At 36.7% G+C, this 18,083-nt stretch overlaps 1 protein-coding gene across 1 annotated transcript in view; it reads right to left on the bottom strand.

Annotated features, from left to right (window-relative positions):
* The window catches only part of LOC306856179 (guanine nucleotide exchange factor VAV2-like), a 249,109-nt gene that overhangs the window by 50,719 nt on the left and 180,307 nt on the right, over positions 1-18,083 (bottom strand). Inside the window, exon 4 of the mRNA XM_079395263.1 lies at positions 8,495-8,563. Coding sequence (XP_079251389.1) covers positions 8,495-8,563 — 69 coding nt within the window. The remainder of the gene's footprint in view (positions 1-8,494; positions 8,564-18,083) is intronic.

An 18,083-nucleotide genomic window follows, 5' to 3' on the forward strand; every position in this document is an offset into this window, starting at 1 on the left:
CGAACGAACAAAAAGACTAGGGCTGTCGCAATTCATCGATTTTATTAGACTATTCAATTTGTAAAAATCCTCGACTTCATTTTGCTCACGTCGACGACGGACGAGAATCTATAAAACACATTATTAGACTGTTTTCCAAGGCTGCATGATATATAATTAAGCATAATTGTGAATTCACAAACGGTACGATTTAATTAAATAATTATATGCGATGCAGTTCCAATACAGTATATGCGCTTTAATTATTTACATGCGTGTAGGTTAAGTACGTGCGTCACACAGCGGCTCCGTTCACATTTACATTTCATCAGATTTGTAAGGTAAATCATTTATAAATCTACGCAAACACAGGAGAATACATCGCGGTTTCAAAATAAAAACTCAAAACCTCATTCTGAGTTTACACGTTTTGATGTCCACATATTCATTTAATTACAGTGGCTATCGCATTTCTGTCCTAAATAAATGGCCAAATATTAAAGATTAAGTGGACACTTTAATTAAATGGTGCTTGGTCAATATTAAACATGGATTAGATCGCACAGTAATGTGTAAAAATAATCATCAGGCTGTTGGCGCCCTCTGCAGTCCTTTGTTGTAATGCTTTTATTTGAAATAATTATTATTGCATCATTGCTATTATATATGTATTTTAAGTAATTTTAAAGGTTATTGTTCACTTACATCTATTTTTATTACAACAAAAAATTACTTATAATTACAGGGCCCTTTGAAATACATATTTTATTTCCAAAATCAGTTTTAATGGTTAAATTAAATTTTACTAGTCAAAAAGCCTGAGTTTTACAGTTTTATCTTAACCAAATTCTGTTTTCCATAATTTTCTGGATTTTAATGATTCCATTCAATTTTAATAATCAAAAGCATCTCCAAATAATTGATTTTATTAAAAAAAAATTTAAAAAAGTGTTTTTTTTCCCCCCCAGATATACTGCACATTTACATTTTTCTCCTAAATAAATTCTGGTAAATAATATTTCTGGTAAATACTCCTTTAAAAAGTGTTTTTTGATTATAATTGTATTAGTAGTAGTCTAGAACACATGGATATGTTGTCATTCTTACACTATAATACTGAACTTTCAGTGATTTGGACTATGAGATGGACACTTGCTTCTTGCATTCTACATGTTGCACTTTACTTTTGCTTTAAAAAAAGGATTTCATAGAAATTTGGATTTCATTTGGTTTAATAAAATATAGTTTAATAAAATATTCTTAAGTAAAATTGCTTTTTTTGGTGTGGGAAATTAATCGTTTAGATTAATTGATTAATCAATAAATTAGTCGATAGATTAATTGAAATAAAAATAGTTGTTAGTGGCAGCCCGAAAAAAGACACATAAATGTAAGCATCATTGCCATTAATAAAGATCTTAATGAAAAGTAATCATTTGTTTATGTTACATTCAATCGTGTGCTCATATTTATGGTCATGTTATTCAAAGAAATGTTTGCAAAAAAATGTCATATCATTACAGACTGCACGATAGTGCCACAACATATTTTCATGTCTGATCAGGGCGATAACAACCATAGACAATTGGGCTAGTACCCCCAATAATTAGAATTCACTAAACTTTTTTCAAATACCTATTGCCAATTCGAGAGAGAGAGAGAGAGAGAGAGATGAAAGTTGAGTGTGTGCATGTCTCTCTTTACAATGAGTGAGTTTACTTCAATTTTTTCCTCTCGTTGCTGGAAAATATAATGTAGCGATTCAGTATTTAAACTGTTATTAATAAAAGTCGTGGGGTAGCGTTGACAAGTTTCTTTGCTCCTTGGTGTGTGAGCTGCGCGATCTCCGATGTATGTGTGTGTGTGTGTGTGTCAGTAAGCAGCACATTAATATAGAACAAACGGTAAGGCTCCAATGCACACCAGCACACCAGTATAGGTGTGTTTATTGTAGGAGCTAGACAACGTATGATGACGTGTGACGGTATAGTAGTGGTGTCCCAGTTCTTAAGGGGAATATTTTCACCCCTAGCCCTTGACACTCTGTTTCAAGGGACAAGGAGAAGGGGTAGGCGGAGGGGTAGGGGAAGGGGAAGGGGTATAAATTAGAATTGGGATTGGGCCTAAATATCTTTAGTTCAGAAACTGTTCTATGTATCTTTCAGATGATCATACTGAGCCTGTCAATCCCCATACTCACATTAAATGGGAAGAAATAAAGCATTGAAAAAAAAAAAAAAAATACAGCTTTCTGAAATTTTCAGTTTGGAAAAAATTAGATGTGAAAAAGGACCTTCAGAAAGTCTGACATACTAAACTGACTGTACTGTCATCCCTCACAGTCTCATAAATCTCCAAGTTTAAATCTGCTGGCCATAAGCAGTATGAGTGAACCCTGTCTGTCTTTTAATGTTCTTTTGAAGAGGAGTGTCTCAGTCTTTTCTCACATTCAAGAGTAAGCCCGACCAAAGAGCTTCTTCAACACCATTAACCTTTCACAAAAGCGCCTTGATTAGCACTTTCTACCTTTTATCTCCTAAAGTGAACCATGCTCTTTACTTCAATAACTGAAAGATACAACACTATTATTGAGCACAATCAGCAGTCTTCTCATTCGCACTGCATTTGGCCCCATTTACGGAACAATGTTGAAAAACATCTCCAGTCTAATAGAAACAGACACAGGGCTTATGTGAATAAACCTATTGAAGCCACATGACTTCCTGAGGTTCAGTAGCACTGCAGCACACCCTTTCATGCACGTTTCCATTAAAGCAGACAATGATATCACAGTCCAATTAAGAGTGCTCCGAGCAGCCTGATGAAAGTGCTTGTTAAACTGTGTCCCGGCGCATCATATCGGGGACCTTTCCATTAATCAGACGGCAGCGTTGTGGTGGAATTGAACCATATTTACAGCTGTAAAAGGTCATGGGTCTGCATGGATGGGTAGTTTCATTAATTCGCTCTAATTCACTGTTCCATCACCGGCGGTGCAGTGAGTGCTTGTGTGCTGGACGTGGGTTTAACCTCTCTTAGATTAGGCACTGAAATGTGTTTCGACTTGAATCTGGAAGTAAAGAGGGGGTCAGATGGCAGAGAGATATCAAGAAAATTGAAAGAGGTCAGCAATCACTTCAGGCTATATCAGGCAGCGTCTAAAGTCGATACGGATCAGCGAAAGAAGCCGTCGACAGCGGAAATGTCAAAGGTCCACATATGGCCTTACATATACCAGGACTCAACAGTAAAGGTGGTTCAAAGGCCGGGGGCTAGTGTAAGAAAGTTTTGGGTCAGTTGACAGAACTATTCTAACATTTGTTGATACTGTTTTTTTATGTCTTGCAAACTTAAACATTTAAGTGATGTATTGAAAATTGTTGTTTTATGAATTCTGATATGTCAACAGTAAATATTTACTGTAAAAATAATAATAATTATAATAAAAAATCCATTGAAATGACAGAAAAAAAACTAGTCAACTGCATATTGACACAAATGAAGCAGTATGAGATGGAGGACAACTCTGTTAGATACAGTATGTTAAACTGTTGTGTAACTGAGATTATGCCCAACCGGTAAAAATAAAATAATAAGAATATTATTATAGACTTTTTCTTACAGATTTCCAGTGTTTTTATCTGGTAAATGAATTAAAAAATTGTTTCTATTTTAAACTTTGCGTATTTGTTGATACTCACCTAAATAAAATACTTTTAAATTATATTACTGGAAAATTAATATCATTAATAAAAAACAATCCTTCAAACATTTAAACAATTTATTTACAAATAAAAAAAAATGCTATAAGTGGAATAAATCCATAAACACTATTTGAAGACAATGGCAAATGCAAAAACAATGCAAAATAATACTGATTTGATGCTTTCAACAAGTCACTTTTAAGTAGGGGTGTGCGATATGACGATTTTTGACCGTGGACGATAAAAATGTCTCCACGATCTGCTTTTGAAGAAATATCGTAGTATCGTGCTACAGCACACATTATGTCAAATACAGTTCTGACGCCTCCGTCTCTATGTACTGTACAACACGACATACAGCAGTAGAGTTTCTCTGACAGGACACTGCACTTATTCGCGATCGCAAGAGTACATCATTTGCACACAAGCCTTGCTGGTTAAATGTTTCATTCGCGCGCTGGTCTGACGTGCGCTTGTTCTGAGCGTATACACCTGAAGCACGCGCACTAAAAAGCCTGTCTAACAGCGCGAGGGCCTGATTACTCAACTAACTTATCTTTTGCGCTAATACTGTCAAAACACACAAGGTTTACATACAGACTGAGTTGGTTATCTCTAAAATGAAAGTAAATAGTTGAGAGAGAAACGGATGCGTGCCTGTACTGTATATTAGATGCGTGCAGGTCTTAAAGGGACAGGACACTAAACATGCTGTCGACTGTCATTAAAGGGATAGTTCACCCTAAAATGTAATTTCTGTCATTATTTACTCACTCACATGTTGTCCCAAACCTCTATTAATTTCTTGTGCTGAACCCAAAATAAGATATTTTGAAGAATGAGGGTAACCAAACAGTTGCTGGTCCACATTGACTTTGATAAAAGGAAAGAACAATCCTGTGGAAGTCACTGTGGACCAGCAGCTGTTTGGTTTTCCACCTTCTTCAAAATAGCATTTATGTTCAGCAGAAGAAAGAAACTCATTCAGGTTTAAAACAACTTTTGAGAAAATGATGGTATAAAAATAAAACATTATGACAGAATTGACAGGCAGATGACAGAATATTTATTTTTTGGGGAACTATTAATTTAACGTTAACAAAACAACAAAACACAAAGAGAAAAATCACTCACTATTCTTGACTGAAAAACTTTAATACAGTTGCTTTAGGAATCAGTCTGTGTAGTGTTTTATTTTTATATTTGTTCATTCAATTTCATTGAATGCTCTGCTAAATAAACCTATTGTACCTGAAAATAAAGCACTTTTTTTTTTATTTGTATATCATGTGTATTTGTAATGTGTATCTTTGTTCTTATTTTTTAATAAGAAAGATAAAATGATGACAAAGATTTTGATCTTCGCCCACTCTGGCCTAAATATCTGCCATCTCTTTTTTATTTTTTTGTTACCTTGAAAGGCTTTGTCTTTCTAGTTTGGCTGTAATGCTCAGACAACTTGTAAAACCAAAATAGTAAAACCAACATGACAAAGAATCGTGAATCGTGATATTTCTAAAAAAAAATCGTGATATGATATTTTTCCCATATCGCCCACCCCTACTTTTAAGGTATAAATAAAACCTCTTTGTCGCCCAGCTTCATAACTTTCTCGCTGACGAATCAAAAAAATTTGCAACAACACTGTAGAATAAATCTAAGAAAAACGTTATACCTTAGTTTGACAGTCATAAAACAAATCAATAAATGTATGATTTTTGTGGCAATGCAGCCCAACTGGCCCAAAAATCTCTTGCAGCATTGAGCCCTGAACTAGGGTCAACATGGTGCAGACATTACCAGCAGGGCTCGACAGTGCGAGCATTTCACTCGCATTTGCGACTAAAAATAGATGTGTGCGAACTGGAAAATGTATTTAGGAGCACAAGTGCAAATACAAAACAAAATACAAAACAGCCTAACTTATACAGTAGCCTATAACAAACGTATTAATTTATTCTGTTTATTTATGGAAAAATTGCGATGCAGCCTCATATGATTACTTTAGAACTTTAAAAAGGCAACGGTTTAATTTAAATGAGCACAGATGAGAAGAAAAGCGGAGCGAGTTAAAGTGAAGACGCGCTGAATGACGCACATTCACCACTAGAGGGCGCTGCCGCTGCCGTTACCCCGGTAACCCAGTAAACAAATCAGCTGCGCTACTTTCCTAAAACTGTAAATAATGTTTCACACTCGCAGTCATTTAGATATTTATATTCGCTTTAGTCTTCACAATAGCATCAAATAATTCTTACTTAATGAGCTATTTATTTTCAAACATTGTTTCTAAGCTAAAACATGGCCCATCCACTGATCTATAATAGAGAACAGTGGGCCTACCTATATATCAACGACTGATTCGTTATTATTGTTCAGTAACACAAGTTACATTAGTTAACATGAAAAAAACAATGACTGCATTTATTAATAATGCTATCTTAATTACAACTTTTAATAATACATTATAAAATCAAAAGTTGTCTTAATATAATTAAATGGAGCTAACATTAACTAACATAGTTGTATTTTTTATTAATCAACATTAACAAAGAATATTAACTACTGCAACAATTAGCTATTGCACATTTTTAGTTAATGTTAACCTGCTTTAACTAATGTTAACAAATGGACCTTACTTATATTGTTCTTTCGTTCATTTGAACAATCTTTTGCACTCTAATCTTGAAACACTTGTTTACTTTATATTTTTATGTTTTTTTTATAAAAGTCTTTTAGTCAATTATCTTTAATAAAGTTATTTAACCTGTTAGGAGGACAACACTTTTTTTCACTTAGAAATTATATATTGTGATTTATAAACAAAAACATATACCGTGACAAAAGCTTCAATGATTATTGTGGAAATTTTATACCGACACAGTTTAATAGGATTATAACTAATTACATAATTAGCCTATTATGATATATATGATAAATTAAATAATTGTGATTGTAAATGTCTCTTTGTATCCCCTTATTAAGCTAAAACACCTAATTTGAAAAATTTGCATTGCGCCCCTAAATTTTTTTAATGCGCTCCTAAATTTTTTGACTTAGGAGCACATGTGCTCCTTGGGGAAAAGGTAAGTGTCAAGCCCTGATTACCAGTATCCTTTAAGTTCTTTCTCATCTTTTTGCATTACTTCATGTTTCTTTGTTGTTCTCATGTGTAAATATGTAGCATAAAGCAGTTCTGTTCATCCCTTATGTTTACAGAAGGATACATTGTAGCAAAATCTCCAGTCCAAATCCTAGATTCAAATCCAGCCTGAGCCTGTCCCCCCTCAATTGTCATGTCTCTTTGTAATGCCAAATTAAAATCATCCAACAAAACAAGGTTGTGACAATAAGTTTTGGACCACCAGGACAGATCACACTTCGGTCCCTCACAGCCGTGTTTTTATTTGCGCTGATTGTCTTCCCTCACTTTATATTGGCTCAAAACAACACGCACACAGGCTATGTTTCTTTGGTCTGCTAGTAAATGGAGACGGTTGAGGTCTGATATAAGATCATCTCCATTTACAGCTCCACAGAAGTTTGTAACAGGCATTGTGAGAGGTTTAATGTATGCAGTGTGCACTAACACGCCTGTGTCATGCCGTCCTCCTCTGATGAATGACACCTATCCACCCAGCTGCCTAATTATTCACAATTAATCAGCGAGGAATCGGGCCTGTCACCACTGGCACAACCCCCTCCCTCATTCTCCCTCACTCCTCTTAACGCCCACATTGTCATCTTGCCACGCTCCGAGCAAAGCATGGCATTGCCATGGTAACCGGAAGAGCTTTTACCGTCTGGCTATTTGTACCAAGGTTGCTGGACCAGTCAGAGACTAGGAGGGTGGGGTGCAGAGGTGACTAATAAATAATTTAATTCCATTCCAGTTGCATTCAGTTAGTTAACTAATAAAAGCAGCACTCCATAAAAACTGGACTTGGAATTCTACCACCTCCTAGTCACCTAAAACAACCACTGGAACAGCACATTAGGACATCCAACTTCAGGTCAGCCTGGGCAAATTCAATGACTTCATCATTTGACCATTTCCAAGATGCCAACAGATAAAGCAATGGTCCATTGCATTTCAGGAGGAGGTCAGAAAATTCCAAGTAGCATGAAGCTAATGCTTAGAGGTTGGAAGCAGGAAATTTCAACTTAACCTATTTTCTAAAAAACACAAAAGCAGTCTTCCTCAAGTGGGCACATAAGAGCTTGGAAAACTATAGCATTGATTGTATATAATGCATATAAATCCCAGGACATTTTGATTAGTCATGGCATTATCACACTATAAAGTATAATTAATTCCAAGGATTAGTACTGACAAATGGAAATAATGTACATTCCAGAAATCACAAGAACAATATCAAGTACTATGTGACAATGGCACATATGTGTGACCTTAGAAGAGTAAATTTAGTTTGGAATAATGCCACTAAAGTTGAAAAAAAGGTGTGGTCACATTTAGTTTCTTGGTTCTTAATTTTGTAGTAATTTCAATAGAAATCCAAGTGTACAGTTTTGCAAAAAAGTTCTCCATGCACATAATGTTCATCACATTGGTCACAAAATTGCTGTACTAACCAAAAGAAAGCTTCTTGGTTTGAAAGTGACTTCTTACCTCTCTACGCTATTGATAATAAACAATGAATCTTTTTTGACCACAAAATTTTTCTGAAATGTGACCACACCTTAAGGAACCACAAATAGCCAGTGAACTGTAAATACACCATGAACAGTTAAAATGAGAGAATATTTATTCCTTGCCATTATACTCTGTTTCTATGATTTAAAACACTTACTCTGCCAGCTCCTCCAAGCTCCGGTACACATCATCTTCATTCAGCGCTGTGTCCTCTGATGGAAAGGGCCTGGGGAGAGAGAGAGAGAGAAAGAAGAGATGAGAAAGAGAGCATTAGCCAACACACAGAGAAGGAACGAATATAGCACGATTGACTGATATAACATCCATAATTCAACAGGTGGGTTTATTCATGAGCCTTCCACCTCCTCTATGATTGACATTTGTAACAATATGACAGATGTTTCAAAGGCACTTATCTGATTTCTGACAGAATACAGCAGGCACAGTGAAAAGGCCGTGGCAGGACTGAATGACACAGGCTATTGCAGCTTGACAGAGACACCTAAACGCAAACACTTCAACCTTTTTCTTAATAACTGCGGGTCAGACTCTAGACCCCTCAGAGAGCCGACCCGCTGGGGTTTTAAATCCAGGACTCACGAACATTCACCGGCCAATTAGAAAGCTGCAAATGGAGGACCGATCAATTATTCGATTAATGGCATGGCTATTCCTCCAGAGATCTCATCAAATCACTTAATCTCACACATTAGAATCAGAATGAGAATCAGAATCAGAATGAGCTTTATTGGCCAAGTATGTTTACACATACAAGGAATTTGTTGTAGTGACAGAAGCTCCACAGTGTAACAGAAGGACAGTAACAGGACAGGACACAGGTAATGAAACAAAATAACAGGAAATAGCCAATGACCAATGTACAAAGCAGCAAAAAAAAAAATAAAAAAAAAAATACACAATATATAATATATAATATAGGCGACTATGTATGTACAGGTCAAGTATGTGCAAATTAGAAATGAGAAAATAAAATAAGTGAGTGTGGTGAATGGATAATGTATTAGTTGTGTGTTCTACGTTTATTTATTGAGTGTTCATGAGATGTATTGACTGAGGGAAGAAACTGTTCCTGTGTCTGGTCGTTCTGGTGCTCAGAGCTCTGTAGCGTCGACCAGATGGTAAAAGTTCAAAGAGGTTGTGTGCTGGATGTGAGGGGTCCAGAGTGATTTTACCAGCCTTTTTGCTCACTCTGGATAAGTACAGTTCTTGGAGAGTGGGGAGGGTTGTACCAATGATTCGCTCAGCAGTCCGGACTACCCTCCGTAGTCTTCTGAGGTCAGATTTGGTAGCTGAGCTGAACCAGACAGTTATTGAGGTGCAGAGGATGGATTCAATGATGGCAGAGTAGAACTGTTTCAGTAAGTCCTGTGGCAGGTTGAACTTCCTCAGCTGGCGAAGAAAGTACAACCTCTGCTGGGCCTTCCTGACAATGGAGTCAATGTGAATATCCCACTTCAGGTCCTGAGAGATGGTGGTGCCCAGGAATCTGAATGACTCCACTGCAGTCACGGTGCTGTTCATGATGGTGAGTTGGGGGAGAGCAGGGGGGTTTCTCCTGAAGTCCACGATCATCTCCACCGTTTTGAGCGTGTTAAGCTCCAGGTTGTTGAGACTGCACCAGACAGCCAGCTCCTTAACCTCCTGTCTGTAAGCAGACTCGTCACCGTCCTGGATGAGGCCGATCAGTGTGGTGTCGTCTGCGAACTTCAGGAGCTTGACAGAGGGGTCTTTAGATGTGCAGTCGTTGGTGTAGAGGGAGAAGAGCAGTGGGGAGAGTACGCAGCCCTGAGGAGCTCCAGTGCTGATGGTTCGAGTGCTGGATGTGAATTTGCCAAGCTTTACTAACTGCTGTCTGTCTGTCAGGAAGCTGTTGATCCACTGGCAGACGGAGGTGGGGACGGAGAGCTGAGTTAGTTTATTTTGAAGGGTTTCCGGGATAATGGTGTTAAAAGCAGAGCTGAAGTCCACAAACAGGATCCTCACATAAGTCCCTGGTCTGTCCAGATGCGGGGATTATGTGGGGCAAAAGGTGCTGTGCAGCATGCAAAAAACATGAGGCATGGAAAATAAAGTGATTTTGAGGCAAGCCTTGTCACTTTTGCTTTAGCGTGTATAGGGTACGCCTCAAAGTCACTACAATTTAATAGACGTGATTCACACCTTTGAATAATGCAGACTTTCTACCCAACACAAAACATCATGGCTTTATGGAGCTCTTCGCATCATGACTGGAAAGAGCCAATTCTTAAGTTAGGTGCTGTTACTGCTCTTGTGTGAAATGAAATGAGCTATACATGCATTTAATATGCCACATTTGTCAGGCCATAAATGGCATAACACAGGCTTTTATGTGGCTTCACTTCCATAAAAATGCTTTTTTCTGCTATGGCTGATTATTAGAGATTCAAATAAACCAGAAAAAACCCAAGCATCCTCCAAGCAATTATCCAGAATAGTCTAGCAACCACTAGGGCTGAACGATTTTGGAAAATAATGTAATTGCGATTTTTTTTTTACCAATATTGTGATTGCGATTTAATATGCGATTATTTTTTAAAACTTTTTATATTCTGTATTATTCAACAAAGACAAGTAATAATTTATTCTATAGAATGCAGTGTTGGGCACATTACTTTAAATAAGTAATTAGTTATATTACTAGTTACTTCTCACAAACAGTAACTGAGTTACATCATTATAAAAGAAACTAATTACCATGGAAAGTAACTATTGTTACATTTTTTTTTTAAATGTTCAAATGTCAAATAACTTGGATGCCCCCAATTTTAAATATGTTAAATGAATGAAATGGGTCACTAAATAGAATAAATTATTATTATAAAACATTGTACACTAATCTACACTATTTTAATGTTTATGTGGGACAATGTGAGAGACACCTATCAAATTCAATTGATTATTGTAAATATTATCAACCTCTACTTGGCAATAGAATCTCCATTGGCTTGTCATTTTTTTATTTTGTTTACTCACCAGATTAATACTAATTATCTGATATACTAATATATTTATATATGAAGCTTATGTTTGGAAAATGGCACAGTTTTTTTTTAAATATCTCACTTAGCATCAGTCAGTCAAACATTATATAATATTATGATAATTTAGCATTAAATGATGATAGAACTTTAGTAATTAGAATAACCATGTATGAATGCATATTTGTCATGTTGACTGAACTTAGGTCTGGTGGTGGTGCTTAAGATATTTTTTGTCATTTAGTGTTTCTATAAAAAAAGGAGGGGAAAAAATTACAAACAATACTGATAAGATAAAACTGCTACGAATTCTACAACTAATAAGAACAATATAAAACGCACTAAGGATTATTGAGCTGCTGGGTTCATGAATATTAATCATGATGTCTGCATTGGCTCGAACTGATTCGCTGAAATCAAAACAGGGAGGATAATAGGTGAGCGCCAGCCAATGAGATTGCCGTTTGCGCATTAGTCCCGCCCACTACCGGAAAACCCGGCAGTTCTTAAAAGCTGAAGAATTCAAAAGCAACTCTGTTATTTTGACAGAAAAATACAACAAAGGATATAATTTACATGTAGCGCGTCAATTCTGCATGATATGCAAGACCACAAACTGAGGACTTGGCAACATAGTGTGCCAACTTGATGCTTCCTCTGAAGACTGCTTAGATGTGTTCGACTTGAAGCAGCGCAGCTAGACCGATCGCTGTGTGTCATCAAATACTGCGAGAGCTATAAGAGAGCGGACGTCTCCTTATGCTTTCTCTCGCCATACTTTGATGTCATACACCGATCGATCTTCAAGTCGAACACACCTCTTTACTCTCGCGTCACGTGACAGTGTAATCGCAGCCTCTGCGGTTGAAAAATCATGTTTTTTCATATCGCGATATTATCGCAAATGCAATGAATCGCTCAGCCCTAGCAACCACCCTACCAAATTAATACCCTAGAAACCAAAAAGCATAGATATTATTTTATACAGTAATCAACATTTGAAGCGGATGAAAAAAGTTAATCAAAGTTGTCCTAAGACAAGAATGCTTTTAGGTTTTAGGACAACTTTGATCAAAGGTTTTGATCCACTTCAAATGTTGAAAAAATTATTTTGTTCAGTTAGAGAACAGACGCTACAATTAAAAACTGAAAAAAAAACCTGAAAGCGGCTGCTCAATGCAGCGTGCCAAACGACAGTCACATCACAGGTCGGATCTCATTTATCACGTGAGGAGAGTGAGTGGAGCTGACTGACAAGAAGAGTGATTTGCTAAACATGCTAAAATTCAAATGAAAAATGGAATCATTCTGAATGTGTGGAAACTCTAAAGGCGGGTCGATGTCATCAGTGAACAGCTCCTCTGTCAGAACAAACGATCATGTTGGGAGCATGTCTGATGCCCATATGTACATAAACACCATCCTCACAAATTCTCCAAAACATGCGAGCATCCATCATAAAACACTAGCTGTACATTAATTTTGACAACTACGTGAATATACTGAACTGTGTTCAAGCAGAAACATGATGTTATAGTGATCAGTGCGGCGAGAGTGCACATTAGTTTGAGCATCAATAATAACAGACACACGCGTGCTTAATGTTACTCCTGTATGTCACTGTAATCGTCTTTACCTTGATAACAATAGTCATCCATCGCAACACTGGCTTCTTTTATCTAGCCGCAAGTAATAGTTTGCATATGCTCATACAGTGTTTTTACAGTGTCTTCAAAACATGTAAAAATCAAGTTCAACCTCATGTTGACAGAGGGCCAACTCTTCAATCATAACTACGCTGTATTCCTGTCCCTAAGGAGCTGTCAAACAGCAGTGATGGAGGGAGAAAAGGAGAGAAAGAGAGAGAAGTATAGAGCTATAGGGTAGGAAAGGCTCTGACCTTGAGTCATATTACTAGCTGGCTTTAACGCACGTCACTTGTGTTTTTTTTGTTTTTTGAGGTCAGACGCACAAAGAGCCCCCTTACTTAACCAATGCTGACATCGGACATCCCCACCCACGCAATAGCAGACTAATAAACACACACATACACCCTGTCAATGTGACCAACTCCTCACCTCACACCTCCCAACAACATGACACTCAAGGATGCTATGCCTTCTGATGGACAGAGAAGAGAGAGAGAGAGATGCTCTCTGACAGCTAACAGAGTACATCACTATTACATTTAACGTTAAAGCTGCTGCCAGTCAGCCCTATAGACAAATACACACCATATGGATGTATATATGTCAAATAAATGCACATACACGTGAAATATAAAAATATACATGAATAGAGTGGTATGCTTTACTGTGTGGGTTGCATTCAACCAAGCACTTAGAGGACCACCTAAGGACATGCAATCAAAGGTAAAAAGATTTCAAAACATCGCCATGACAAGCTCAATTATAGATCTTATTTTCTTATTACAATGCATCACAGTCATTGTCGGCAGGAAAACAACTGCCAAATGGATGCATTACATCTTTGAGGTGAAAGCATAAATGTTCCACTCAAGATGTATTTTGATGAGCGACTATCACCATGCTGAACTCATAACACAAAGATGCTGTATCGCATGATGGAATAATTGCTGATAGCAAAATAATTAGCCTGCTTACAAGGCTTCATCAAATGAATCGCTAATTAAACATCTCGGTTCAAAAGGACTTCTTCCTCATCTGCTACAGATGCATTTATAATAAAAGAAGGTTAAACCCGCTCACAAATGTCACGCTAATTAATCACGTGAATTAACCCTCTGGGGTCGGCTGTATCGACGGCGATACCAGCTCGGTTTTTTTAAGATCAGTGCAAAAGACAATAAAAATACTCAGTTGATTTTGGTCACACAAATAAGTGTTATACATCAATCGAAACTGTTAAGTGTCTATTTGTTTTGTGTACACTCACGATTATAACAAAACTTTGTGGTTTTGGGAAAAAAAAGAAAACAAACAGGGTGCGCTCTCGGTCTTCTCCATCTCCGCAATCTGCTTTTAGAAACACGTCACTAAAATGAAGTGTAACTCAGCAAATACTCAACACAGAGACATGAGACAGAGACATCTCTATAGAAAGCTTGAAGTGTCTACTTTCAAATGAAGTATGTCTTATCGAAAACAAATATTCTGTGATAAAGTTATCCGTATGAAACCAACACGATGTTCAGTCTGTCCCGTCTAACTCATTTTTAATGCGATCCCGCCCCCTCGCGTTCACATGTAAATAACCATGTGAGCCGCGCTCATGGAGACGCTAAACAAACAAAGAGTCAGGAGGACGCCCATCACGACTATACTGTTCGTTTCTGGAAGAAGACGCGCTGAGTAAAGGCTGGATTTCCCTCAAAATAAGAACACGAGTTCATCCAGAAGACATCGATCGATCTGCTGAGTAAGTAATGCTTCTTTTTTGCATTAGTTAGCGTGTTATTGTGACAAAACTTGAACACATTTAGTTGGGGTTTTCCCAAACGACAACATGATGAATGCTACACATCTAAGAATGTTTAGAAGAATGTTTAATGTTCACAAATAGATTTAATATTGTGCTAAACAATAATAAATAGTTTCTCAGATATAAAATATCCTTTTTTATATTACAAAGTACATCCTTTTGTAGTTCAAAGCATATGTGAGTCTATGGCTGCAGAATCATAACAGCTTCTATAAAATCATACATACTAGGCTATACAACTGCAAAATCATAGTTGTTTTCCCAAACTGTAATTCCATACTACAATGTTTGAAATTGATGGGCAATTCATTGTATTTAAATTTGTTATGGCACGATGATATTTTCATGCTCCATATAAAATAATAAAAGTAATATGAGTGTACACTGTAACATGATGAATGCTATGAGTCTAAGTATGTTTAGAACATGTTTATGATTAATAGCCTACTCTGTTCAAAAATAGATTTTAATAACGTGCTAAACAATAATAATTAGTTTCTCAGATATAAAATGTATTTTATTGTTTTTTACGATAGTACAATGCATGCGTGAGTCTATTAAACCTATATATAGACGCTTCTGATATTAACATGCTCACAAATGTTTTTTTTTTTTTTTTGGTTGTTTGTATTTTATTGAATCAAGTACCTGAACCACAGATGAATCCTGATGACTTTCTTCAAACTGTTTTCCTCTGAGAGCGCTGTACCAACATCAGATGGTCAACTACACTGATATTCTATGGTAAAACAAGATCCTTGACAACTGATTATGTTTTTTCTTCTTGAAAGTCGTGACGTATTGTCAAGTATGGTGACCCATACTCGAAATTGGTGCTCTGCGTTTAACCCATCCAAGTGCACACACACAGCAGTGAGTAGTGAACAAATGCACACACACACACACACCGTGAACACACACCCGGAGCAGTGGGCAGCCATGCTGCGGCGCCCGGGGAGCAATTGGGGGTTCGGTGCCTTGCTCAAGGGCACCTCAGTCGTGGTATTGAGGGTGGAGAGAGCGCTGTACTAGTGTTGTCAAAAATATCGATATTTCGATAAATATCGATACTGAAATATCTGAACGGTACCAATATTAATTTCCCGAAGTATCGATACACTGATACTAGCCGAGCTGTCACTTTCACTTCTCTCCAAAGGCGCGTGGACAAGCACCACACGTGACCGCACTCGTCTCCTTCGCTCTGGTTAAATAGCAAAAGTGAAGTGAATAGAAAGATGACTGCTCTGGTTGTTAAAGAACACAGCAGGAGCGCTATCTGTAGGGATCTATGATCTCCGCGATGCAGAGAACGCGCACGGAATCCAGTCATAAAAACGGAATTTACAGTTTAATGCGGAATGTCACGGAATTTGTCAAAGTTTGGATGACTTAATCGAAAGTAGGTCATTACACTTAAATCAAATCGCAATATGGACTAGTATCTGTAAATATTAAGCTGCAAAAGTCGATTTAAATATGAATCCTGCATGTTCTGCGCGTCTCTGTGTGAATGTGCTGCACGTGCGGTTTTGTTTACTAATGTGGCGCTCGCGGTGATTTCAGCGTCTGCCGTCTCAATGAGGACATAAATACATCTACAATATCTCCAGAACTGATCTGAAAGGCACTTTACGAGCATTTTACCATTTGATTTGAGTATAACTAGCGTCATATCATACACACACAGAACTTTAGAAGTATTCACGGCAACCCGTCAAAATAAAAGTTCGGTTTAACTTAGCCTATTAAAGACCGTGTGCCAGAAATAGGCTATATTACTATTATTTAGTAGAATGTACATAATACTACTACTTACTACTACTGTTCATTTTTTTTAAAGAAATAATCACAAAATATTTTAATTTTAATAGTAAATCCCCTTCATTTGGCAAAAATGTAAATGTTTAATTTTCATTAATTCAAATATAAATTAATTAAAATTGTTTTATGCCTTCATCTGATATCCAGTAAAATTTAAATACACAACACAGAATTTCTGAGGGGGAAAACACATTTCATAAGGCTACTGTAAGAATAAATAAAAAATTTTGTATGCATTCAAATAGCCTAATAGACATGCTAAAACACAGAATTTGGTAACAATAAAACATAAGGTGAGAAAACAATAAAACATTTCATACGGCCCTAAACGTGTCATTTTTGTTACACTTTTAATAAATTAAATGTTAAATTGTATAATTTTCATGATTTTAATGAATTAGACATGCTTTTAGATTAATAGCATTTAATTTGACCATAAAAAAAAGAGTCCAGAAAAATTAAAACGGAAAAAAACGGAATCCAGAAAAATTAAAATGGAAAAAATTGAATGTAGAAAAAAATAAAACGGAATTTGGGGAAAAATAAAACGGATTTCATAGGGCCCTATATCTGGAAATATTTTGGTTATGAAGCAAATGAGAATATCAACAAATAGAACTTTGGATTTTAATTAGAACATGTATTAGTAAACATTAGTTTCAATTAACATTTAACTAAGATTAATAAAAGATTAATAAATCAACAAATGCAGTACCTCAAGACATTTTTTTGTTCATGTAAAATATACCGCATGTTCTCGACTTGTTACATTTATCTTTAAATTAAAAAAATTACCCCCTTAATATTGTGGCAGTTTTTTTCTCCGTGGTATCGAAAATGGTATCGAGTATCGATATTTTTCAAGGTATCGTATCGAAGTTAGAAATTCCAGTATCGTGACAACACTACGCTGTACATTCACTCCCCCCACCTACAATCCCTGCCGGCCGGGGACTCGAACCCGCAACCTTTCGATTACGAGTCCGACTCTCTAACCATTAGGCCACGACTTCCCCCGGCTGTACCCACGACTTGAATCCATGGAAATAAGTAAATATCAGGTACTTGTTTCACTTGTTGAACAGAATCTGTTGCAGGAATGACTCAAAGTCTGTTCACATCTCTGTGGTTAGATCAGTGTGCACAATAATGTGTCTTTGACCTTCATTATGTATGTTTTGATTATACTGTGTTGTAAATAAAATACAAATAATAATAAAAAAAAAAAATTTCAATCTCCTCACACTGTCTTACCTGCCTCAGTCACAGTCACACTGATGGGCCATTAGCAGCTTTAGGGGAGGGCCCATTGTCTCTCAGGTGAGAATCACTTAATATTCCAGGCTATTACCACTCCCTCGCATATTGGCTTTCGATCACAAAACATGTCTTTAAAAATTTAAATCAATATATTGTTTTCTGTGAATGATTAAGCAGAAT

Source organism: Barbus barbus, assembly GCF_936440315.1.
Source record: "Barbus barbus genome assembly, chromosome: 36".
NCBI classification, from domain to species: domain Eukaryota; kingdom Metazoa; phylum Chordata; class Actinopteri; order Cypriniformes; family Cyprinidae; genus Barbus; species Barbus barbus.